General features: G+C 45.4%; 1 protein-coding gene across 1 annotated transcript in view; it reads right to left on the reverse strand.

The window, feature by feature from the left end:
* The window catches only part of si:dkey-22o22.2 (neural-cadherin), a 116,018-nt gene that overhangs the window by 3,017 nt on the left and 86,913 nt on the right, over nucleotides 1–26,088 (reverse strand). The window contains exons 15-31 of the mRNA XM_061241144.1: nucleotides 25,894–26,080; nucleotides 25,356–25,499; nucleotides 19,830–20,113; nucleotides 17,284–18,901; nucleotides 16,669–16,765; nucleotides 14,748–14,932; nucleotides 14,076–14,308; nucleotides 11,600–11,877; nucleotides 10,746–10,960; nucleotides 9,598–9,725; nucleotides 8,088–8,215; nucleotides 7,583–7,706; nucleotides 6,617–6,797; nucleotides 3,092–3,258; nucleotides 2,089–2,353; nucleotides 1,104–1,284; nucleotides 326–579 (exon numbers count right to left, since the gene is read on the reverse strand). Of these exons, the coding sequence (XP_061097128.1) occupies nucleotides 326–579; nucleotides 1,104–1,284; nucleotides 2,089–2,353; nucleotides 3,092–3,258; nucleotides 6,617–6,797; nucleotides 7,583–7,706; nucleotides 8,088–8,215; nucleotides 9,598–9,725; nucleotides 10,746–10,960; nucleotides 11,600–11,877; nucleotides 14,076–14,308; nucleotides 14,748–14,932; nucleotides 16,669–16,765; nucleotides 17,284–18,901; nucleotides 19,830–20,113; nucleotides 25,356–25,499; nucleotides 25,894–26,080 (4,669 nt within the window). The remainder of the gene's footprint in view (nucleotides 1–325; nucleotides 580–1,103; nucleotides 1,285–2,088; nucleotides 2,354–3,091; nucleotides 3,259–6,616; nucleotides 6,798–7,582; nucleotides 7,707–8,087; nucleotides 8,216–9,597; nucleotides 9,726–10,745; nucleotides 10,961–11,599; nucleotides 11,878–14,075; nucleotides 14,309–14,747; nucleotides 14,933–16,668; nucleotides 16,766–17,283; nucleotides 18,902–19,829; nucleotides 20,114–25,355; nucleotides 25,500–25,893; nucleotides 26,081–26,088) is intronic.

The raw sequence follows: 26,088 nt of genomic DNA on the forward strand, positions 1-26,088 counted from the left end.
GTATTTTTGTATAAAATATGGAAATGTTTATAACATGTCAAAACAGCAACAAGAACCTATTGAATTAGATGGGAAGGAGTGCTGCAGTTCACTTGTTTGGTCTGAAAACTGTTATCTGTTTGTCAACAACTGTCTAGTGACCCATCTTGACCTCTCCAATGGCCTACTAGTGGGTTCCAACACACAGTTTTATGGCATAGTTGAGTCCACAGTTACCAGCAGTTCTAACACTGGCCGAAACAACATATTCCTTTATTTTACAGTGAAATAGCAAGAATATGCCCATATGCATGGAAAACAAGTGAAGCCATGTTGTTGTAGTTACCGAAGAACACGAGCAGGCACATGCTGATGGCCAAGATGGAGCTGGGGCTGAGGGCAGCCAATCGAATGGCCTTGACCTGGCTGACCTCACACCATTGACCCCTGAAGCCCTCTGCACAGCTGCACTGGACACTTTTGGGGGAGTGGGCGATACAGGTGCCCCCGTTGCGGCAAGTGTTGGTTCCGCAGGGGGATGGGGCGCAACGCTGGAGACCTGAAATTTCGTCCACTACCATCACCTGACCTGCAGGGCACCTGGTGGACCACACAGTACACAGTGTAATTTGTTTCTGAATATTTTTTCAAAAAAGGTATTTGTCAAAATAGTTAAAAACATCAAGCTGACCATCCATAATTAAGCCTAGCACTTAACCTCCAACTTCCACAGCATGACTTCTCAATATGAACAAAGAGTAACTGAATATTATATGATCCTTCATGTGGCTGTAACTTTCATGTAGCTAAGGCGCATTGAGTTTACTGTCAGCATCGTTAAACACTTTAGGGTTCAAAAGGATTACTGAATATGGCTCTGATGCTATAAGGCAGCCTATAGTCAAGTGGCTAAGACACTTGACTGGAACCAGGAAGGTAAGTACAATAAGATCAATGCAGCTGTTGGGCCCTTGAGAAAGGCCCTTAACCCCACATTGCTCCAGGGGGAATTGGCCCCTGCTTCGTCTAATCAACTGTAAGTCGCCTTGGATAAAATCACCAGCCAAATAACTGCAATGTGTACAGGACATGGTGACATTGGAGAGTCAGGGGTCAGAGTTCACCTGCACTCGTGCTTCCTCCAGAGGTCCACGCAGTACAGCGGGTTGCGGCAGGGCCGGCTGCTGCAGGCATCTGAGTGGCAGCCCCCCTGGATCCCGCGGCGCTCCAGCACCGTGCTGAACTCGGTGCTCTGCCCGTCCAGTGGCAGAGAATGCCCGTTCAACCGCACGTCCCGAATGCAGCCTGCCCGGGAGACCGTTCCGTCAAGATCTCATGGCCCACATTTGCATTTCTGTTTTCTGAATGTTACAATTATTCCTAATGCTTCTTTTAAAAAGCTGTGTGCTACATTTGCTATTCAAATAAAGTTTATTATGAGTTATTATCAGTTTGTATTATTGTCCTATCTTTATAGTGGAATGAGACTGACAGAAAACAAAAGCATTCAACAGGACCATACTTGCTTCCTTAAGACTCTAACTGCTTAGGCTTGCCGTATTTGTGGATAGGGTGTGGGTCAGGGGGTAGTTCTTACACCAGGTTTGTGTTGAACATTTAAGCATGGTCTCTCATTTCAGTATTATTATGAGTGCAAGAGATGAGATCTGGGTTCAATAGTATTTGTTTTGTATTTGTTTTCTGCATTGACTAAGCTTTCCTGGTGTATTGGAACAAATTAAATGATCCCAAAAGTGTAAAGCCCACCCTTGCAAGCTCAAATGCACCAGGCAAGATCAATGGAGCACAGAGAAGTATTTGAATCCAAAACAAATACCATTTAAGCCCAGGTCTGCAAACGACAGCAAAGAGCATGAACACTGAAAGACGGAGTGACCCTAACTGCCTCTGCAGTGTAGCTACGATAAGATCAGTGCAGCTGTTGGGCCCTTGAGCAAGGCCCTTAACCCCACATTGCTCCAGGGTGGATTATCCCCTGCTTAGTCTTATCAACTGTAAGTCGCTTTGGATAAAACGTATGTAATGATATCTTGTCCTGAGTGAGGGAGAGTTGGGGGGTGGCTGGGTGGAGGGGAGAGGCTTTCCTACCCTGGAAGTCCCCATGCAGGCCGGGGGTCAGGCTGTTCCCAAGCATCACGCTGGAGGGGTGCACCACGATCTCCCGCTTGTGGCCCAGGGTGGCACTGACCTCCCGCGCCCCCCCGCCCTGCTCCAGCCGCAGCGTGAAGAGGTTGTCATGGCGATGCAGGCCGAGCAGCACCCACTGGCCCCCGTCCACACGCTGGCTGGTCAGCCGCAGGGCGTGGGCGCCATCGCCCAGGTTGGCACGGACACTCAGGTGCCCGTCCAGTATCTGGCAGGGAGGCACATGTTACAGAGGTTAGAGCACTGGACAAGGGGCCAGTATCTGGCAGGGAAGCACATGTCACAGAGGTTAGAGCACTGGACAAGGGGCCAGTATCTGGCAGGAAGGCACATTTCACAGAGGTTAGGGCACTGGACAAGGGGCCAGCATTCCAGCTATCAATTTCGCCAAGTCAAATCAAGTCGCCCCCTCGTGAAAAATATTTCCACCATATCTTTGCACCCTCGTTTGGAAACTGCGCAAGCATTTTTAATCGGTTCATCTGCCGAGGCACGTCATTACCCTGCATTTTCCTCATTGTGCGTGTGACTAAACGTGACCGAGGACACAACTGAGCTTGTGTGGTGAGCGAAACTATTTCCTGGTGGCCCGTGAGGCAGATTTCTTTTTCTCATAGTGTTCTATTGGCGTCTAAATATTATATGCTCTCGCCAAAAGGACTGGACTTATGTCTGTAAGGTCATGGGTTCAGATCCCTGGCACATCGTTACCGTTCCACCCATCAAAGAAGGCACTCAACCTGATTGCTTCAGTAAATTTCCAGCAATACACAAGGGATCATGAGAATAAAACGTAAGCAGCTGAAACCCCGCATTCATTACACAAACAAAGGACGAGACGAAATGGGGTCAGTTGGCCAAACACAGATGGGACGTGTGTTGTTTTAAAATGGCAGTTATATAATTATTATTTCTATTACGGGAGTAAGGGCTGGCTCCCTCGTACCTCCAGGATGATGTACTCGTTGGTGTCACGGGAGGCCATGCTGAGCAGGGTGCCTGTGGAGGCGCGGGTTCGGAGGAGCAGCTGGGCGTGGGTCTGCCGCGGGCTCCCGCCCCCCCTCAACTGGTACCGCAGCAGGCTCTCCTTCTCGAAGGACCACTCCGGCAGGGCTGGGGCCGATTTGGGGGGAGGGGGGAGGGTGTCAGTTGAGGTGTCTTATAACTGTTCTAACTGACATGTTTCACAAAAATGAGTTTGTGTCACAAATTTGTTGTTGTTTATAGGGCACATATACACTCAGTGAGCACTTTATTAGGTATTTATTAGACCTATTTTTTTCTTTATTGGTCTTCTGCTGCTGTAGCCTATCCACTTAGAGGTTGATGTGTTGTGTGTTCAGCGATGCCCTTCTGCATACCGCTGTTGTAATGTGTGGTTATTTGTGTTATTGTCGCCTTCCTGTCAGCTTCAACCAGCCTGGCCCTTCGCTCGTTAACAGCTTGTTTTTTCCCGCAGAACTGCTACTCACTGGATGCTTTTTGTTTTTCGCACCATTCTCTGCAAACTCTAGATACTGTGAAAATACCAGGAGATCAGCAGTCTGGCAATCATTCCACGGACAAAGTCACATTTGGATGACATGGCTCAGGCAGTAAGAGCAGTCGTCTGGCAGTCAAATGGTTGCCGGTTCGATCCCCCGCCCGGGCTGTGTCGAAGTGTCCCTGAGCAAGACACCTAACCCCTAAATGCTCCAGACGAGCTGGTCGGTGCCTTGCATGGCAGCCAATCGCCGTTGGTGTGTGAGTGTGTTTATGAATGGGTGAATGAGAAGCATCAATCGTACAGCCTTTGGATAAAGGCGCTATATAAATGCCAACCATTTACATTTCTTCCCCATTCTAACATTTGGTCTGAACAACAGCTAAACCTCTTGACCATGTCAGCATGCTTTTATGCATTTACTTGCTGCCACATGATTGGCTGATTAAGCTGATGTACAGGTCTACCTAATAAATTGCTTATTGTGTGTATCTATGAAGTTTTACACCAAAATACCGCTTAAAAGAATGAAAAAATGCTACATTTAAAAGGTTGTATTTGCTTGGAGCCCATTCACTTTGGAATCTTTGAAACTCAGTATCGGGGGCGGCATGGATGGTGCAGTGGTTAGCACTGCCGCCTCACAGCAAGGAGGTCCTGGATTCGAATCCCTGTCGGCCGGGACCTCTCTGTGCGGAGTTTGCACGTTCTCCCCATGTCTGCGTGGGTTTCCTCCGGGTACTCCGGTTTCCTCCCACAGTCCAAAGACATGCAGGTTAGGCTGATTGGAGAGTCTAAATTGCCCATAGGTATGAGTGTGTGAGTGAATGGTGTGTGTGCCCTGCGATGGACTGGCAACCTGTCCAGGGTGTATTCCTGCCTTTCGCCCAATTTATGCTGGGATAGGCTCTAGCCCCCCTGCGACCCTGTTCAGGATAAGCGGGATAAGATAATGGATGGATGGATGGAAACTCAGTATCTCCACTATCTACTACTCAGAATGCAGATAGAAAGGTATAACTCCAAGGTCACAGTTTAAACAGCAATACAACAGCCCTTTTTACCAATCAGATTCACAAGAGTTTCCATATCACAATACAGTTGCATCTGTGCTTCTTTCAGGTAACCGACAGAGCAAAGAAATGTATCACAAATATCAAAAAGCACAAAAGAGCCAGGCGCAGTGCTGAAACAGCATCTGAAGGCCAGGAGGGGGTGATGTGAGAAGTTAGCGCAGACAGACATTCAAAGAAGGCTGAATTGAGCTTCCCTTCTTGCAAGCCTTTTCTTGTTGCTTGGGGGAGCGTGGGAACTCTACCACAAATCCCACAGGTAATCCGCAGTCTCCTGGTAATTACCATAGTGTACGACACACTCAGGAAGAGATGCGCATGCAGGCAGGAACCGCACAAAGATTGACACGCGCGCAGGCACATGTACACACAGACACAGGTGGCAAACTCACATATAAAAACACACATAGTTACTTATAGACACAAAACGCAAACCTACATACAGACACAAAAAACGACAAAAAATGGCATACCAGACCTGGGTCAAAAACATTATTGTTTTGGATTCAAATACTTTTCTCTGCTCGATTGGCCTTGCCTGGTGCAATTGAGCCAAGTGAACAAAAGGTTTATTCAAGAAAAATTCACGGTACTCCAAGGAGTAAAAGACAGAATTGCCGGTACCAATGAGTACCAGCCCACTTCGAGCACTGTGTAGGGACTACAACGTCCACATTCCCACAGGAAAATTCTGCGACGTCCACCACGAATGACGTCTAACTTGGTTCAGCCAATCCCGTAATGGCGGGAGCAATAAACGGTCCCGTATAAGAGCAAGACACGTTCTTGGGATCTCTCTTCTGTCTCTTCTGCTTCTTCTGTTCTTCTGCTTGTTCTCTTCGACGCACCCCTTTTGGCCAGTCGCTTCAGCTCATCTGCTCCGAGACTCGGACAGAGGCTGAATGCTGCACAGCGCACTACCAGGCCTACGGACACACCCAGTTACCTCGCGGTAACTACGTGGCCTATAGTGAGTGGAAATTGTTGTACGCGGAACGCTACATCAGTTTACCCCAATAAAGCCCAACAACGAAACAGCAACGAACTTTTACACCTGGAAAAGGACCAGCGGATCAGACGACAACGCGCTCGGACACCATTCACAGCACCATCGCCGCTTCTACAAGGACAGCATGTCTTTTGGATCCAGCAATGCGTATGGACTCAGTAAGAAAACAAACATTCAGGCATAGCCAGTGTTTAGTTTAGTCTTAACTGTTTTTGTGAATCTGTGTTTCAATATTTACCATCCAACCATTGTAATGTGTTTGGTTAGCTACATATATATGTACGTGAATTGATTCGCCGTCTTTTGCGCATATATAGAGTAAAACTACGCAAGTAGTCCCTTCTCACAGCTAACTCTAACTCATTACCACACCCAGAACTCTAGCGACACGCGCGCTTGCGCGCGGCACACACACGCACACACACATACCAAACTAAATTTCCTTACTAACTTCCCGTTAGTTTATCTGTTATGTGTTTGTATGTTTGTTTAATAAATATATTTTATTAAACCCCGGTGTCCGTTTTGGAATCGCATAGACATGAGAGCCGAGTTAAAGCAGTCTTTCGAAGAACTTCCAACCTTCAGGTTATCGGTATGTTCAATCATTAATATTGGTTATTTTAATTAATTGAAATACTATATTTGTGGTTGGATATTTCTGATAACAGTAATTTTATGAGACTGATTACTTTTCGCAGTTATACTGCAACACAACGTTTAACTGGCGCCCCGGTTTCGTAGAGAGTAAAATCCCTGCGTTATTTGGCGGCCCGTGCAAGGACCCTACATAATTTGGAGTCCCGTGCGAGGACCCCTACAACTGTGTGCAACGATATTAAGAGCAGACAGACAAACAGACTCACACCGACTCCTTACAGTATATACATGTGTACACACACACACCTTTGTCGCACTTATGCCCGCTGAACCCTGGGTCACAGTCGCAGCTGAAGGAGCCCCACTCCCCGAGGCACTTCCCGTTCACGCCACAGGAGGGCCCCCCGCCCGTCAGACACACGCCGTCAGTCAGACCACAGCCAGGGGTGGTGTTGAGACTCTCAGCAGGGCTGCCCAAGTCATACACCTGTCAGTGACACAGAGAGACGCTCTCACATAGGACACACGGGCGTGACCCCACACACAGCAAGGCCTGTCACCCCACTGACCTCCTGTCACAAAGAGGTTCAGCATGACCTCCCACATTGACCAATGATGGCCCCAGAACGGCTGGATGACCATACTCCCCAGATCTCAGCACCCTCTCATGCGTTCTCACACGCGATTGTGGGAATGGAACCAATTTTGCTGTGCCATGACATTTTTCGGTAACCCCAGCAACCATGTGGCTAGCTCACTCCCCTGGTATGTACTGCTGTTGTCATGTTGCAGACAAAAACAAACTGTTTCTAGACTTTTCATGCACTGTCGTCTGTTAATAAATCTTTCTTTCTCATTTTCCTCTCCAGTACTGAATAGACTTTTGCGTGTTGTCTGTCCCATTGTGGGAATATCCTCCATTGATTTAATTTCAAAACATATGTAAAGCTATTGCCATGTTTTCCACTCTGCAATCTACAAACTATGCTACCAAACCCCAGCAGAACTGTTTGCTATTTGGGGGTTCAGGCTTGGTATGAGCCATTTTCCTTTTGCCCTTATGTTAAATTACTCTATGAAGCAAATTTTGACAGTCTTCGGTAAAAAGTGATAGAAATAAAACGGAAATTAATTGAAAGACAGGTGGGTTATACTGTTCAAGGTAACATTAAGGTGCTCATACCACAGGGGGCACTGGTGAGTGATGATGTTAAAAGAACAGAAATTGAAATAAAAATGCATGATGAAGAGCAAGCATGGAGATCCACACACCTGGCTGTCCACGACCAGATCCCTCAGACACCCCACAAACCCCTTGAACAGGGGGTGTGTCCGTCGGTGAGGGACAACCTCCTTCACACCCCCCAGCTGCAGGGGCTGGTTCACATTGAGGAACCTTGAGGTGAGGGGAGGAGAAAGGAGTGTCATAGCATCATACCCGGGTCAAATACCAAATTGTTTTGGACTGAAATAGTTTTCTACACTTTACTGAGCATGTCTGATGCATTGGAGCCTATGAAATACTCTCAAAAAGTGCAAAGTCTTGGCTCAACTGCACCAGGCAAGATCAATCAAGCACAGAAAAAAATAACGTATTTTACCATGGTCTGGATAAGATTAACCAACGCAGAAAAACACAAGCATGCACTCTGTTTATTCACATTGAATGTTGGTTCAGAAGAAACAGAACCTCAAAACAAAATCGAAAAGCAAATAACTCCCTGAGCCCCACGTGGCCTACAGGCCGATAAAGGCTCTGTGTCTCAGTCTCCCTCACCTCTCTGTCCCAGGGGTCTCTCCGGTCGCCTTGCAGATGGACTGGTCGGTCTCCAGCACTTCCACCCCCAGGCCCTCCACCTCATTGACCATGGCCCCAGTGCAGCGGTCCAGAACGAGCTGCACAGTCTGTGACAGGAAACAGGTCCACGTGAGTGACACTGCTCCCCCCTCGAGACTCAGGTACGTTCTCGGGATTCTGGGACACTCCACCTCCTACCTCCACAGAGATACAGGTAGCCTCCAATACCAACCTCCTTGAGGCATCTACCGAAAATTATACACATGAGACAAAGTGAACAAAAAATTTGCAATGCTGCTAAACCTGGTGGAGTTGGAGGAATTATATTTAGGTTCTCAGCTGCGTGTTCTCCGTCAGATTTTTACTTAATTGCTTTTCTGGTCCCAATGGTGGCCGCAGAAGGTCTGAATTGAAGTATGTAAACAATGTTGTAAATATCCCTGGTGTGGTCGATGTCTTTCTGAAATGCGTTTTTGTCTCTGGCCCTGTTCTGAACCCACTCCCATCAGGTAGGCAATTCAGCCCTGTGATCTTAACATCGAACATTCTGTTTGAGGACCCTATGTATGTACTAGCATATAGTCATATAGCATATAGTCATATATGAAATGTAATTGATTAAATAGTCCAAAATGTATTTTTAGAACTCCCGTAATAGGCTGCACAAGCATGCTCCAATAGGCTGGACCACAGTCTAAACAAAAAAAAGTTACTCCACGTTACTGCACAACAGGGGCATCATTTCAGGAAAAAGAAACTTGGACAAAAAAAGGCATCAGAGGAAAAACTAACGTTACAGACAACATGAAGGTTGGGTTTTATCTTCCAAACTTTTTCTTCAGTGTAGTCTGTTCATTCTCAACCTGTGCTGTAATGATCTTGTGCGATGGTATATTCTGCCTCTAACAATTGCATGTGATTAAGAAAGCCTTTATTTAGCTTAACAAAATTAAGAGGCAACGTGTCCTTAGTAATTCAAGTGACGTGCTGTACAATATGCTCCTTTCTGATTGAATCGCATTCACGTTCAACTTGTGTTTAGAGGATCGCTATCATTTTTCTTCATCTAGAGATTTGTTATGGTGCTTTTGTTGCACAGTGTCCCCTTTAATATGTTGCTTGCCATAGTCTAAAAAAACTCATTATATCGCTATAGTGCAGTATTTAATTAAAAAATAAAGTTAACCGGTTAAGATGTTGGCTGTGTTGGTCAAGTGTCCATTTCATTTAACCGGTTAATTGATTAACCATGCCCATCCCTGATATATCTGGATGGAAAATATGAATAGGGCCCTGAACCCCACATTGCTCCTGGGGGGATTGTCCCCGGTAATCAACGGATTTAGCTGACACTTTGGATAAAAGCGTCAGCTAAATAAATGAGATTAATTAAATTACTGTACTGTAGAGAGTATATTACCCTCAGTGACTCGCCCTGATCTTTCCCCAGCATACAACCTCCCCGCTGCCCAACCGCAATATAACAGACCTTGCCATCGCTGATTATATCGAGCTGGTGCCAGCGGCGGTCGGTAACTGTGGCCCTGGAAGGCAGCTGCAGCATCAGGGTCCCTGAACCGTGGCTAATGCTGAGGGCCGGCACCCCATTCTTCAGCTCTGGAGACGAGAGCATCAAACAAAAACTCTTCACACTCAACACACAACAGCCTATTGATCACACCACGAAACACAGACAACAGTTACCGGGGAACATCGAGACCTGTGTTCTTGGAAGGGAGGCAATGATAAATCACAGCTTTCTGTTATACGGCACAATATCAGCAGCGCCTGAGAACGAATAATATTGTTGTTTTTCTTGATCTCAGTACGCTCATGCAGTCCACTGCCCGCTTTAAACCTTCTTTAGATTACTCCATTAAAAGTTCAGCCAGAAATCAACTTGTCTTTTCTTTATTCCATTTTCTTTTACTTCTTTGTATTATCTGAACAAAGATTTAAGTACTGCACATGAAATGCACTTAATAACAATAATAATAATTATTATTTTTATTATAATGCTATTATTAGCTACAACAAAAGCCCTGCTGAAAAGTTGGTGAGTTGGTGAAATTTAGAGTGTTTCTAATTTCTGATTGTTCCCTGCTTGGGCAGTAACCTCAGCATGCCCCTGCATTAAAGGTATTTACGTGATCTTTCAGTACATCTATGGGGCATAACTACCCTGACCTCCAGTAAAACATTGGCAAACACAAGCACTGTATTGAACTGCACTGCTGAAAAATGCTTCACTGCAATCAATTGTGGTCAAGTTCGATTTCCTGTCTCCGATGCGGGAACATGGACTCTGCTCGATTAATTACACAACAACAGGCAACATGCAAGTAATGGGCACATCACGTAAGCTACATAATACCACCACTGGCTCCCACTAATCTTGTCACAATGTTTCAGCAATGCTGAAAATGCAAAACTATAGAACAGCCACCTTAAACATAGGCAAGCAATAAAATAAGCCTTTGGAATGCCACAAGTTGCTGTTGTGACACATGCTCACTAGTTGGAAACTTTTTGGACCCTTAAGGCCAATTGATTATTAATCAATGGACCACATATACCAGCATATACACAATTCCTAAATGAAAGCTTTTTAGTCAGAAGTTTTATGATTGTTGATACCCAGGGCGATGAAGTCCTCCGGGTCTCCAGGCATCAGTGGCCCCAGGGGGCCGTTGTAGAGCAGGAGCCCATTGGCTGTCTCTGTGATGAACTCCAGAGAGATGTGGCTCTGGAAGCATGGCCTTATGGGAGGAAACCAGGCATAGCCGTAGCCGCGAAATGTGCGCTTGGTCTGCTGGCACTCTGGCCCATCGTACATGGGCGGACATTTACACCTGGGTAAACAAAGAAGGTCACCAAAAATGTAGAGAAAAAAAAACAATGCACAAAGTGCTTAGAAAATTGCTTTCTACTTCAATTATGGGCACCCCTGACTGGCAATGCACAAAAAATAAACAATATGATTACTGAGAAAAAATCCAAATGTTGAACAATACTGTACCTGGACCTCTGGAATTAAAACAGCCCCAAAACATCACTGAGCCCCCACCAATCAACCTCAATCCAATCAAAAACCTGCAGGCTGAACTGAAGAGGACAGTTGATAAGCGCAAACCGAAGAATGTGAAGGATCTTGCAAGGATCTGCATAGAGGAATGGTCCAAACCTTGTCAAGCATGACAGGGAAAGACTCCATGATGTTATACTTGCCAGAGGTGGATTCACCATGTACTAAACCAGGGGTGCCAATAATTATGGAACCTTGATTTTTGGCAAAATGTATTCTTTAATTAAATTAATCTTTGATTTTGGTTCCAATGCAACATTAATAAAGGCCAGTATTTTTTAGTTTATCTCAGTAATTACTGTTTAGTTTCTGAAGTCTTTTTTGTGCATTGCCAGTCAGGGGTGCCACTAACTCTGGAGCCCACTGTAAGTCCACTTCTTAAACAGGCTGGCTCGGCGGCTGTTACCTGTAGCCTAGCTCGCTGTCGACGCAGGTGCCCCCGTTCAGACAGGGGCTGCGAGGGTAGGAGGCGCAGGCGAGGTGCAGCCTCTCCCGGGCCGAGCAGCCGCACTGGGCCCTGACGGAGGCCGAGACAGAGACCAGCGAGGTGTTCCCGCCGCTGAGGGCGGCCGGGGTGCGGCTGAAGCTCAGTGTGCTGGTGCAGCCGCCGGTCTGGCTGCAGTCGCTGTACGCACACTCATCCACACCCACCTGCAGGATGGTCAGGCCCAGGGCCGCCTCCAGCTGAGAGAGAGAGAGAGAGCGGGAGAGGGAGAGAGAGAGAAAGAGAGAGAGAGAGAAAGAGAGGGAGAGAGCGAGAGAGAGAGAGGGAAAGATAGAGAGGGAGAGAGAGGGAAAGTGTGTGTGAGAGAGAACAGATTCGAGATTCTCACCAATATCAGTAGTTTAATATTTATTCCAAAGAAAATGCAGACATCTAAATCAAAACTTTCCTGAGACACCAGCATAGCTTTAATATTTCCTCAAGACCACGTACAGTAGGGAGGTGAGGGGATAGCCAAGCACGTGCACAGAGGCTGGAGCTTCTGCCCTTTTGCCTTCAGTCACAAAGTGCCCTCTTGGCAATTTTCTTTTAAATTGGGAAACTTTATTGTCGTCAGAGGGCAGGCAGCTATCCACAAAGAGTCAGCTATTAGTTTTTATTGTTAAGGGCACCTCTCTCCATTCCTAAATGGTTGCACCTTGAGAAGCGTTGCACCTTGAGTGCGTGCCTCAGAACAGACGCCACTGACGAAAAATGTTCTGTCTAAACATCCCTTGTTTCCGAGGCCAACTATCCTCCTGTGAGCGTGGCACACGGTGAATGATGCCTTGTGTTTCCCCACCAGCAGAAAAACAGATAAAACCACTTGTAAAACCAATATCCTCAACACTATTTCAGCTAAACAAATGCATTAGCAGCTATACTTTATAGCTAAAGTTAGTTATCTCTTGGCCTCTACTGCACGATTGTGTGGTCAGTGCCTTATGTTGAATCAATTTTGTCAGAGTAATGAACAAATCATGACAGGGGTGGGGAGGAGAAGTGGGGTATAGGGTAAAACATCTAATAGGCTTCAGCTCAACCAGATCAGTTTCAGTGTTGGTTGGTGAGCTGAAATAACTTTTCTTTAAACTGATAATTAGTCTCAACCTGTTTTTTTTAATTAATTTTCCTTGATTAGCAAGTGTTCCAAGGATCTGAAATAATTAGCAAACATAGCTGCCTCTGATCATGCTAGGGAGAGCAAATTATCAATTAAATGAACAAAAATCTTTTTTAATCAGTACACTGAACAAAAAAGATACACCACTCTGAAATAAAGGCTATCTAATAAAACTTGTGCTTCAAGATGGTTTAAATTTCAAAATGGGCGCATACAGTATTCTTTGCCATGAATATGAGTCCTCAGCCTCCTCTACTCCTAGGCTAGCGTGTGTGTGTGTGTGTGTGTGTATGTGTGGGGAGGTTGTCATGGTAATGTTGAGCAGGACAAAGGCAGGTGGGAGGGTAGGTTAAGAAATACAACTGTATTATAGCTCAGCCAGTTCAACAAGACTGTTAATCACTGAGAATATTGTCAGATGTTTTTAAATAATCTAAAAATTAAATGCAATTTAAGGGGACGGGATTAGCACCGGGGGTGCCCGTATTTCAGCTTGAGCTGCCCCCCTTCACAGCCCTAGGGATAGCCATATTTCCCTGGTTTAGTGCATCATTTATGGCCAACATAGCAAGGTGGCCACAGGCGACATGCAACATGGGCCAAGTACACCTGCCGTGGAGGCCCCTGGCATTAAAGCATGCTTTAAATAAAGCTTCTGACAGATACAATGTGCAAAATCGTGAATTCTTTACGAAGAACCACCAGTGAACATCCCGTTTGCATGGTCACTCGCAATGGGTGTGGAGCCAGCCAGGAGGCTTCCCAGCACTGCTTTCTCTATCTTTAAAGGTACCATATTGCACACCTTTCCACTGTTTTATTTTAGGTCTTGATATCCATGATAAGATATTTGGGTTGCTTTAAATACTAAAAACTATCTTTATCCAGTTTTACATGTCCATTCTCCAGCGCCTCTCACAAAACAGGCTGTTTTCCTGACTGTGTCTTTAAGGCTCATTGATATCAAGGAACCTCTTTTCTGATTGGCTGGCTAGCTCGAAGGAACGGAATGCTTTCTGTGCCAAGCGCTTGGATTTGTTCCGGCTACAAGGTGGGCCATGTTGAAACAAATTAGCATTTTGTTGTGATGTCACACAACGATACAACAAGTCCAAAGAGCTCATTTAAATGCATATTTTCCTCATACGGATTGTGTGGATTTATTTTGGGACTGTGGGTTTTGATACTTTCACTGCGTTTTTTAACAACTACTTTATAATACACATTCAAAGGGAAATGCTATTTTCCACAATATGGGACCACTGGTGCAGTTACCTTAGCTTTGTGTGCCACCACAGTACCGGTCAGCTTCTCCGGTTTGTAGTAGGGGGACCCGTGGGCAGCGAACCACACGCTGAGCTCACGAGCTCGCCGGCTGCTATTGGCCACACTGAACACATGGACGTTGTCCTCATCCGTCTGCATCACCTCTGACAGGACTCTTTTCAGCCGCGTGTACCTGCTCTCCTGCCCCTCCAGAGTCAGGAAGAACTCCTCTACCGTGATGTCTACGGAAAACACCGGAAAGTGAGAGAAGGACCGGGGCGCCACATGTGTTGGATGTATTTTACAAAGGGAAAAAAGGATTCTTCTGTTGAACTAACATTATACAGTATACTACACAGCTATGCAAGCATTGTTATGGAAGATTTACAAACAATCAAAAAGTAATACCCTTATAAACAGAAAAGTCAGTATTAGTGTTTGGTTGGATACATAAAGAACAGATTGAGCCAATTGCTGATTGATAAATTCTTGGAACATTAAGACGCTTTGATTGAAGAGGTCTTCAATGCTGTTAATCCTAAGACTTCTACAATGTGCCATACAGAGTAGTATTTGTAAGAAATTTGAGACTGTAGGACATACAGTCACCTCTTCTAAGCACAGGCAATACTAGAAGAGAAAACGGAAGCCGAATCTTGTGCCTGAGAAACAGGTACTCACTGGATAACCGCAAAGAGCCAGCGTTCTGCACTGCCTCGTCCTTCAGCTCCTTGACGATGACCTCCACCGTGGAGGTCACATCCGGCCAGATTTTGTCAGTCACCCGGACATGCAGGCTGTACGTGCCGGGTGGGGTTCCCTCTCTGACACTGAGCTGACCGGAACTCTGGTTGAGAATGAAGTACCTGAGTGAGGGAGAGAGGAAGGGTAAGAGCTGATTCCAGATCAGTGGCACTTAAGTAGAACAGATAAGGCATTACAAGCACAACTTATTTGTAATGAGCGAGACCAAAAATACACCACAGGATGAAGAGGCCTGCATGCTTGTTTAGCTCCCAATGTCACAAGTTTAATTAACTCTCATATTATGTTAAGATATTATGACTGCTTTTATGTTTGAGGTCAAATTGATCCCATTGGTTTAAATAGACTCAAAATGCTGTAATGGAAATAATTACACTTTGTGTGTCACCTACTTAATGTTTCCAAAATGACTAGCCTTCTATCCCTACCCTATCCTGCTGAGAAACATCTCATTTTAGAGGTAAGTGAAATTTGACACCTGTATGGGAAAGTTAAGATAATGTCAAACACTTTCAAATTGCCCCCAAACATAACATGAAAGTTAATAGGATGCTTTGATCTGCATTCTGATTTGGAACATCATCAATAACCTGAGATCAGAGTCACTGCGTGCTCTCTAGCACTTACAAAGGTGAAAATATACTGCAATTGTATGGTGACAGTCAGCCTGGCACCTTGCAGGGTAACGTGTCCTGGTGCGTTATTGACTTCATCATTACAGACATCTATTACTGTAAGAACCATGTGCAGATGTGACAAACACCACCCTGGTAACCACACTCCTAATTTAAGCTCACAATAATGAGATCAGAATGGACCAAGGACGGGGATCAGATTGACACAATATTTGGCATTTCCGTCCTGATACTTGAGCAGTTCACTCATCATCATAACCCAAGATGTTGAGTTTTATGAAATCCATTATGCAGGTGTGGAACTGGCCTGTCACAGGAGCATCGGAGCAGAGACAGGTTTTTAATCATTAAATAACTGCAGAACTCTGAAATAGGACAGAAAATGACAATGGTAAAATGGCTTTAGCACAAGGACAGAGTGAGCCCATATTATTGTATGACCTCTGAAAGCATGCATCTGAACAGACCTAGTGTAGCTAAAATTACGCTGCTGTTTGTTTTTTGCTGCAGTTTACCATGACCAAGGTCACCAAACTTGCACCGGCACATGAGATAATTTGATTATAAAAGTTCTTTAAAGTCATGCTCATGCAGCAGGGACTGAGCTCTGCACCGCTGGTGACCTTCAGTGGCAGAGCCAGATGAAGCAATTAACTGTCAACTAAGCAAATAAAGCACTGCCAGGATCAAAGAGAAATGATAAAGTACAGTGGGGATTCCAAAGTTGCCTCAGCTAGCAGTAGAATAAACTAGTATAGCATTGCTGTAATTAGTATATTATCTAAATGAACTAGGACGGTTACACTCTTTAATAAAAATGAACCATTTTGATAATAAGTTCCTCAGTGAGTGACAATGTATAGTGCAGCATAACATCTTGTCTGTCTCTGCTCTTTCAGTGTTGTCTGAAGGTTATTAATGAACCCGGGTTCCTCACCAGATTACAGGTGGTTCGTTAGTGGAGGAAGCTTGATGCATAACCCACTGAGTACCGTGAAACTCATAGCATAATGCATTCATAGTAATGAGAGAACCACCACCTCACTACAAGTGAATTTCTGAATACAATTCTTTATTAACTATTAATGAAGCTCTGTGAGAAATGTCAGACTATCACTACGCTGTGTTCATAACCTCTCTCCTACACTAAGTGGCAGGTTTCATTGAAGGCTGATTTAAACTTCAATAAAAGATCAAAGCACCTGGAGGAGGGTTTGCCTTCAAATCTGTAAACCTTCTCATTCCAGTCGTCAAGGTCAGGGGATTGAACTTGTCCAAGTACTGTAGTCGGGAGATTGCCTGGGGAAAATACATCATTAGGTTACTGATCAGAACCCCGGTATCGCCTACCATATGCATGCAGCTCTGAGAGAGAAAAGAAAAGAAAGAGGTATCCATTTTAGGTAAGAGAAACACTGCTCTATAAGTATAGACACTGTTGAACATCACAACGAGGAAGAAAAAATATTTAGTATGCAGTGCTCTTATTTCGGCAAAACCAAAATTGTAATGCTGTAATCCTGTTAGGCGTGAAATCAACATCTTTTAAAATTTGACCGGTTTGTATGCCTCTTAAACCTGGGACTTAACTTAAGCAAATTGTTTGCTTCATGGAATGTTTGAAATACATACTGAATTTTCATTACAAGGTTGGGAATCCCCCCTCCCCCCCGCGAAGAAACACTGTGGTTGAACATTCCTTTTCCTCTGGATACTGCAGCATAGTCAGCAGATGGAAGGAAAGGCCAATGAAGGAATACGGGCATATGAGGAGCAATATCAATGATACCGAGGCACCAAATCACTTGGACTCTCACCTTCGTAGCTGTACACGATGAACTCAGAGTGTCCGGCTGTATGTGGGTGGTCATTCCTGTCTCCAATGGTGACGGTCAGGGTGCTGGTGGAGCTCATGGGTGGGGTCCCGCTGTCGATCATCAGCACGGGCAGGAGGTATTCCTTCTGCCGCTCTCGGTCAAAGGTGCGCAGCACGGTGACCAGCGCGCTGCCATTCCGTAGGTCCGTCAGGTTGAAGTTGGTGGCGTCGCTGGTGAGCATCAGCAAGCGGATGGAGAAGGGCCCCCCGTTGGGGGCGGTGTCACGGTCGGCGGCGTGTAGCAAGACGGACGAGTCGTTCATGCGCACCACCTGGGGGGCAGGAGTATTCTCCCACACCATCGGCCGGTAAGGCGCCTCAAACTCCGGCCCGTTGTCGTTGACGTCCTGCACGGTCACCAGGACGATGGCAGTGCCGGTCAGGGCCGGGCTGCCCAGGTCGGTGGCGTAGACCATGAGGCGGTGCTGTGAGATCTTCTCCCGGTCCAGGGAGTCTGCCACCACCACCCAGCCGCTCTTGTCCACCAGAAACTGCTCAAAGGGGTCCGACTCAGGTGCAATGCTGTAGAAGAATTTCCCGTTCTGCCCTGAGTCCAGGTCCACGGCGGTGACCTGGGCCACAATGGTGCCGACTGGAACGTCCTCAAACATGCTGCCTGCCTCGTAGAACTGGGGGAAGAAGACCGGGGCGTGGTCATTGGAGTCCTCCACCTGGATGACACAGTAGGCCAGGCTGAAGAAGTCCACGTCTTCCACCTTGACTGTGAGGTTGAAGGTGCGCTCGTGAGGCTTCTCAAAGTCAATCTTCTTCTTCAACCGGATGGCACCCCGCCGGTTGGCCTTGTCTGTCTCCATGAAGAACTTGCGGTCCTCGTCGCCGCCTACAATGCTGAAAGTCATGGCAGCGTTCTCGCCCTCGTCGCCGTCTGTGGCCGAGACTGCCAGAACCTCACTGTTGATGTCCAGGTTCTCTGGCATAGAGGCTGTGTAGATCTTCTGCGTGAAGACCGGCGGGTGGTCATTGATGTCAGACACCACGATGGTGGCCGTGCCTGTTCCCGAGAGTCCCCCACCATCCTGGGCCTCCACCACCACCAGGTAGCGGTCCTCCACCTCCCGGTCAAGCGAGCGAAGCACGGTGTAGATGGTGCCTGTGGCGGGGTTGATGGAGAAGAGATTGAGGTTGATCTCGTTACGAACATTCTGAATGATCTGGTAGGTGAGGACCGCGTTCTTCCCGGCTTTGGGGTCGTCCAAGTCGTTGGCTCGCATCTCCATGATGGAGGTGTCAGCGGGAGAGTTCTCCGGCACATGACCCACAAAGCAGCCATCTCCTGCACACAAGAAGACAGGGGCGTTGTCGTTCACGTCGCGCACGTTCACGATGACATCAGCGAAGCCGGTCAGTCCTGCCCCGTTTTCATCCGTAGCCAGTACCAGGAAACGCCACACAGAGCGCTCTTCGCGGTCCAGTGTCTTCTGGGCATGAATGCGTCCTGTCAGCTCATCGATGGTGAACTCGCTGCCTGCTCCCTGACCATGAAGTGAATACCTGAGGGCGCTCTGGTCTGCCTCCTGGTCTGGATCGGTGGCTGAGACCTAAAAGGTAAGTCAAAACGTCAGAATTCAAAATCTTTCCAACACTTACTAACTTGCAAATTGAGCAACTCCTATTGCCACTCTGAAACCCAGAAGAAGCGGAAGAGAGAAGTATGCCAACGGCTTCAAAATATCCATCAAAGAACTTAGGAAACAATTAAAAGTTAATAGGCACAGCAAAGAAATTCAGATTTTTCTTTCTATTTTCACCAGAGGGTTTGTTTACATAAGCCTTTGAAGTTTTTTTCTTCTCTCTTTCCTGACAGTACAGCGCAAGACAATATCAGAGAAACATTAAAGAAGACGACAGCTGAAGCTGAGCAAAAAGAGAAAATTCATTCCAAATTGGAAATTTTTGAAAATCCGCATGTGCATTAATAAACATAACAAAACACTTCAAGGGAGTCTGCCAGAAATCTGAAACAACTTAATGCCTTAACAAGCAGTGCACAGAAAATCAATTCAGTCACAGAAAGTTTTGTGCTGAAGCACTCATCCTTCTATATACTATATACTATGCAGCATTATTTTCCTTGCTCATGAAATATTGAATATTGTATATTAACTAAAATATGTGGCATGATCATAAACTTAACATACAACAAGATAAATAAAGCTAACTTGAACAACAATTCAAGTAAGCTCGAGATGTTTATTAGCCGAACAGACAGTTCTTCCTATTTTGCATTCATCTAACACTTTTATTACAATTGATGCCTCTCATTCACCCATTCACACACACTCACACGGTGACAGGCAGCCATGCAAGGCACCAGCCAGCTTGTCAGGAGCAATTGTGGGTTAGGTGTCTCGCAGCTAATGTCCCCCCTTCTTTTATACATTTTCCACACTGGTGCAGCGTTCTTGATCTACACTTCCTAATGCGTTTTGGCAAAGGCATGGGTCACCCACAATGATCGGCTCTAACCTGCAGTGCTAGCATGGGCAGGTCGGTCAGCTCCTCTGTGACACTCGCATGGTACTCAGTCTCGGTGAAGATGGGCGCCTCGTCATTCTTGTTGATGACGTTGATGACCACCAGGGTCTGGTTCTCCCACTTCCCATCGGAGGCCACCAGACGCAGTTCATACCGCTGCTCCTGCTCATAGTCCAACCGCTGGGCAATGAAGACGGTGCCCACCTCGGGCTCCACGTCAAACGTACCCCGCGCATTCCCTGAGGTGATCTGGTACCGCAGCTTTGCGTTGGCTCCTGTCGGAGGAAGGAAAAGTGCTGGTTGGATTCATTCAGCATTTTGTATTTTTAAATATTAAAAAAGTTAACCATGGTGTAAAATCCAGCTTGAAATGACCAACTACCAGCTGTATCAAAACATAGCTGGAGCTTGCCAGACCATGTTGAGTATGGAAATGAGAAAATGATCTTCTGGCACAGGAAACCTAGCTAAATGAAACCATCTTTCCAAGAATAACACTGTGGCCAATGTAAAATTTGAGTTGGTTGGGAGAATCAGTAAGATGGATAAAATCCAGAGCCTGTTATATTTCTTGGTCTGAATTCCAAAGTATTGATCCCAGTCACATCAACTACAAATGACAGAAATGACATAAGCCACCACTTAATATTCTATTCTGAAAAAAAATCTACTTCATCTCAAAGCAGAAAATGATCATGGCCTTTACTCTTTACTCAAGAAGAAACTGTGGGGACTTTGTACTATACCTTGAGCATATTTCATTTTACCAATATTACCAATATTAACTTACACAAAAAAAGTAATAACCATATTTTCCAAAAGATGGAGTTTCATCCCCTGCTGTTCATAATTTCAGGAAAATGGGGAAATGTCACAGGAAAATCTGTTCATCAGCTTTCTCCTTATGATTTCTGCATTTTACATGACCAGAGTGTGCCAGGGCTGATCAGGGGACTGATTGTAAATGGAATGGAGGCAGTTGGCATCAAAGGCGCGCAGCTAAGCCTACTGTCCTAGCTTGTCTGGCGGTCTGACCTTCAGGAGAGCGGGAAGGAAAAGAGCAAAGCTGGGGAGCACAGGCCTAATTAGCGGCTGAAATGTGTGAAAAGGGGAAATCACGTGGCGAATGCAGATGCGCAATAATGGTGGCAAACTGCATATCCCCCCACCGAAGACTGACCTTGCTGCGGAGCAAAAAAAAAAAAAAAACAGTGTTCGTGCTTTGGCCCCGTTTTCCCATTTCGAGATCAGATTTTATGAGACAAACACCATCTGGGTGAAATGTGTTAGGATTTCATTATGATGTGTCGCCCGCGTCCAGTCGGCACTTAAGTGTGTTCGTCAGGGCTGTGAGAGCGATGCGCTTTGACACGGACTGAGACGAGCTCAAGTGCTTTCGCCCGCAGCGGCCTCCTTAATGAACAGGGAGGCCATATGGTGCCCCCCTCAGTACACCCCCATAGCGCACGAAAGAGGGGGTGGGGAGTGGGGGGGGGTCTGCCACCTCGCCAACCACAGCACCTCCACTGGCGGCAAATAGCATCCGGTTCTGGCGCTGGTCAAACCCCCATGCTATACTCACATACAACTCACTCTTTGCTTAACCAGGCCAACTTCCTCAACCCTGATGGCATGGCCTTATTAAACCCCCCGAAAAGTTCTTAATTTTAAACATTTTCTACCTCTGATGAAACTCAATCCTTGGCTAAATGAAGGTTTTGACAAAGAACGTGAAACTAATCAGCTTTAGGAAACATTTAAAGGGACCATAAAATTCCTTTATTCCCCTTGGATCAGTCCCTAATTATATCAATTCCCCAGTCCCGTCTTGGCTGTAATAGGAAATATTGAGGTTTAATGGAAAGCCATTCAATGTGCTTTGAAATTGGGATGAGGAGCTAGGTGGGGGAGGGGGCCGTGGGGGTTAGTGAGGATCAAACTCTTATTTGCATTTTTGTTTCATGACAGTCATGAAATATTAGCTGTCGAGCGGTCCCGGTGCATCCATGGAGAATCTGCCGCACGTCACTGCTTCCCCCATTGCTCCCCGGGGGCATCAATGTCTTGTCTTTAATACGTTTTCAAACACCTTTACATGTTGATGTTATTGCCTTAAAGTATATCCTACCAGAGCTCCCACCATGGCAAGAATATTTCCAGACAAACAAATATGCACTCAACATGTACGTTATTGTACTTGATACAGTTTCCAATTTCATATGCTTGTATTGTAAAATAGACCACTGAAGTAGAAATGCACATATGCAGACTATTCTTACATTTACAGACATTATTGTTAATAATTAGTATATACACTCAGTGAGCAATTTATTAGGTAGACCTGTACACCAACTTGTTAATGCAAATATTTCATCAGCCAATCATGTGGCAGCAACTAAATGCATAAAAGCATGCAGACGTGGTCAAGAGATTCAGCTGTTGTTTAGACCAAATGTCAGAATGGGGAAGAACTTAGATCTAAGTTGAAAAACAAAGACATCCAGTGAGCTTGTTTGTACTTATACTTTGCATGTCACATCTTTCTATTTCCTGGCTATGTTGCTTGTTCATGTTGATAGTACATGCCTAGATATAGAATTTTGTAATCCAGATAAGAATGACTAATCCTATTAGCTACATACATATAGCTGACAGCCAGCTTGTTAACAGTGCTGAGCAGGTTGGAGGGGAGGGGGAAAGGGGAAGCACGGCATTTTGGCTTCAGGTCATTCTCTGTAGCGCCACAGTGCACACACGCTACCTCTGTTCTGACATTACCAGGCGGGTCTGGCCAGAACCAGAACCTGGGACTGGGCTCAACCAGGCCTCCTTCTGAGCATGCCTGCCTTTGGCTGCACTTCTCCCAGAAGCCCGGCGAGCGGGATAACGAGGGAGCCTAACGAGCTGGGCTCTGCTGTCTCAAGACCTGGGGGTAGCATAAATAAAACAGGAGCCTTTCACTGCGGAGACTGAACAATGCATTATATTACTGTAAGCATGTTGTCAGCCCGAACCACCAAGGATAGGCAAGGTTTTTTTTTTCCTGTTGCGGTGAGAGCTGATTTCTTCTGAGGGGTGGGGCCAAGGACATGCAGGTTAGGGACTACAGATGAAAATGAGCTCATTAGCTAACTCTGGCACATTTACATTGATGAGGAAACTGAAAATGTTGATTAATGTGCACTGTCCCTAGTAGATAAATAAATAAATAAGGGAAAACCATGGAGGGAGCAACAGAGTAAAATACCAGGCTGACATTTAACTGATTGTGACAGGGACCATAAAAACAGTAGCCACTACTCATTTAATATACATGTAAATTTTTTAGCAGTATTCGTAAAAGTAGAAGTAAAAGTAGTACTTGTAGTTATAGTCATAGAAGTAGTAATCTGCAAGCTGGATGACTGTACATTGTGCACATTCTGATTTCAATTAAAACAGTTTGGTTTTTTAATAAAAGTGAAGTGCTAAGACTGTGTACTTTCATGAAATACCCTGTTCAAACTACCACTATTAACACCTGGCATTAAGAAACAGCCCTCAGGTTCAGAATCCAATGGTCTAATGACTGAATGAATCACCACACGCTGACACCATAACAGCAATTAGGATAATTCTCTTAAATGACCAAATATCCCTCATCAAATAACGGCAAAAAAAGATAGCAAATGGCATATTCAGATCAGATCAGTCTGTTTTGGTCTACGGGACAGATTACCCACTGGAAACAGCCCTAGCCTGCTTACTCCTTTTTCCTCAGGCAGAGCAACGGTCAAGTGGTTGAATATGAGAGGATCACTGGTTCACAGCAGTGTTTCGTATCAAGCCCACAGAGGACAGAGGATTGGCTGAAATCCTCACAGTGCTTAAAGGGATTGTATCATGTTTTATGGATTATCTCAGACTAATACTGTTCATCTGCCTAGTCACACCTGCACCGAGAAGGGAAGACATAAGCAAGATGACCACAGTTTTAGCAGATGCCGGTTCTCCTTAGAGAGGCATTTCATCGAAAAAACAGATGGGGCCTTGGTTCAGTCTGCATATTCGACAACGTATGCAGCACAGTGAGATAAACACCGGCTTGTGGGGCTGAGCCTTTTATTTCTTTGTGTCCTCAAACAAAGCAGTCAAAAACAGGTTTGGTCTTACATTGCTTTACAAGGCTTTCATTCCTCCAGTGCTTGATATTGGCATGTAGGATGTTAAGCCAATAGATTTCCAAAACTCCCAATTTATTTTTAGATTTTCTGTTGCTCAGGTTTCACGCATGTGCATGTGAAAACCGGGTGTCACTTTTAAATCCAGGTAGGCATCTTGAGATGTGACACTTCCTGAAAATAAACACAAATGATCCCACAAAGGATTTACCATTGCCATTAAAGTTTGCTCTTTTATTTATTTATTAATTCACAGCGACAACAAGGGACAAACCAAACAAAGAAAAATCAAATGATTACCTCAGGGGGTTGAATCAGAAACTCCTACATTCACCGGAGAGATTTGCTAACAAGCTTGGGGAAATAAAAGATTGCTTTACCTAGCTTTACCTTGTGTTGTTTTCTCTATCTTTATAAGGCTTGTCAAATGTCAGCGAAATTCAAATGAGATGCATAAACACAGCCAGACACAGAAAAGTTGCTGGTCCTTGCAGGAAGGTGTGAAGGCATTGATTATCTCAGGTGTAATGCAGGGCAACCACACAGTTGCTTGCAAATGCACATAAGCAGCGAAACAGCCCTATCTTAGTAAATCTGTTAATACATCACAAATCCAGCTAGCTGTGTTGGGAAAGCTACTCTGCAAATTTATTTAACTAAGCAACTAATTATTCACCACTGGAAGTTGAGTATATGCAGAGTACTGAGTATAGCACAGCTACTAAGAGAAAAGTATTGAGCTAAAGCTATTTTTTAAAAGTTGTTAAACACATTGAAGCTAGTTCATGAAAAAAACATGAATTAGGACACGCTAGACCATGGGCCATGCTAGATGTTGGCTGACAGGACAGGTTTTATGGACCAACCCTTAGTTAACACCATCTACACGCTTTTCAAGTTGATTTCAAGAAATGTTAAAGATTTCTCACAAACATACGTTGTTCAGTTTTAATAATTAATGACCTAACATTACCTAACCAGTAGGTCTGAGACAACCACGCCATAGCTGGAGTCAGTTCAGAAAGTCAAACGAAAAAAAAAAAGAATGCAGGTTGCTCTGTGTGGCTGACAGTGGTTTTTGGTGTTGCTTTGAAACATCATTTTAAAGATGCGGGAGTGAAGAAGTGGAAACAATGATTCACTGTTCTGTGAGTGCTTAGTTTGTAGCACCGTTTATTATGTAACGGTGTATATGTATACTAGAGGACCTGTACATCTACAGTATTTTGCACTATAGAGTATTTCAGCTCTGTGGCTACAGCACATGTTACAGATGGTGTCAGGCCTGCAATGTAACAGGCTTTGACAGCGGCCTCCCTAGCTCTAGGAGTCTCAGGCGACATTCAGGTCCCAGTACCTTCATCTTCGTCGTTGGCCGTCACCGTAATGACAACGAAGCCCACTTCTTCGTCTTCCTCCACGCTGATCTCATACACAGGCTGGGAGAAGGCGGGCGCATTGTCGTTGACGTCTGTGACGAAGATCCGCACGTAGGCCATGTCTGAGTGATACAAAATGGCCAACCGTAGCATCAAGCAGCAGTTAGTCTCAGTGTGCGGTTTGAAAACGGTGATACTCACTATGATACCTGGCCATAGATGGTAAAATATAGGTTCCTCAGTCAGAGTGAATCTTCAGGACAATTCAGTGGAATACAGTCAAGACAGGGATCATCAAATCATGGTCCTCGAGGACCGAGAACTGCAGGCTTTCCATTATTTACCTGGGAATCAGGTGTGAAGGCAGTCTGGCCAATTGTTCAGTTATTTGCCTAGCGATAAAGAAAACCAGGGCCAGATTTGGATTCGAGGGCCAGATTAGACGATCCCTGGTAAAAGGGGTCAGTCCTAAAATTATGACTGCTGCTGACTTTTTGACAAAGCATCTGTGTGCACCTGTGTTTGGTTGTCCCTGCTGGCTGGGCCTGGCTGACTCCGAGCTGTCCTGAGACTGCACCTCGATCAGGTATGATCCCTTCTGCTCTCTGTCAAAGGTGGCACGTGTGTGGATCACCCCCGTGTAGGAGTTGATGCTGAAGAACTGGGAGTCTCCACTCTCATCCTTCAGAATGATGTAGGTGATCTGGTGTC

Source organism: Conger conger, chromosome 1 (genome assembly GCF_963514075.1).
Source record: "Conger conger chromosome 1, fConCon1.1, whole genome shotgun sequence".
In the NCBI taxonomy this organism is placed as follows: domain Eukaryota; kingdom Metazoa; phylum Chordata; class Actinopteri; order Anguilliformes; family Congridae; genus Conger; species Conger conger.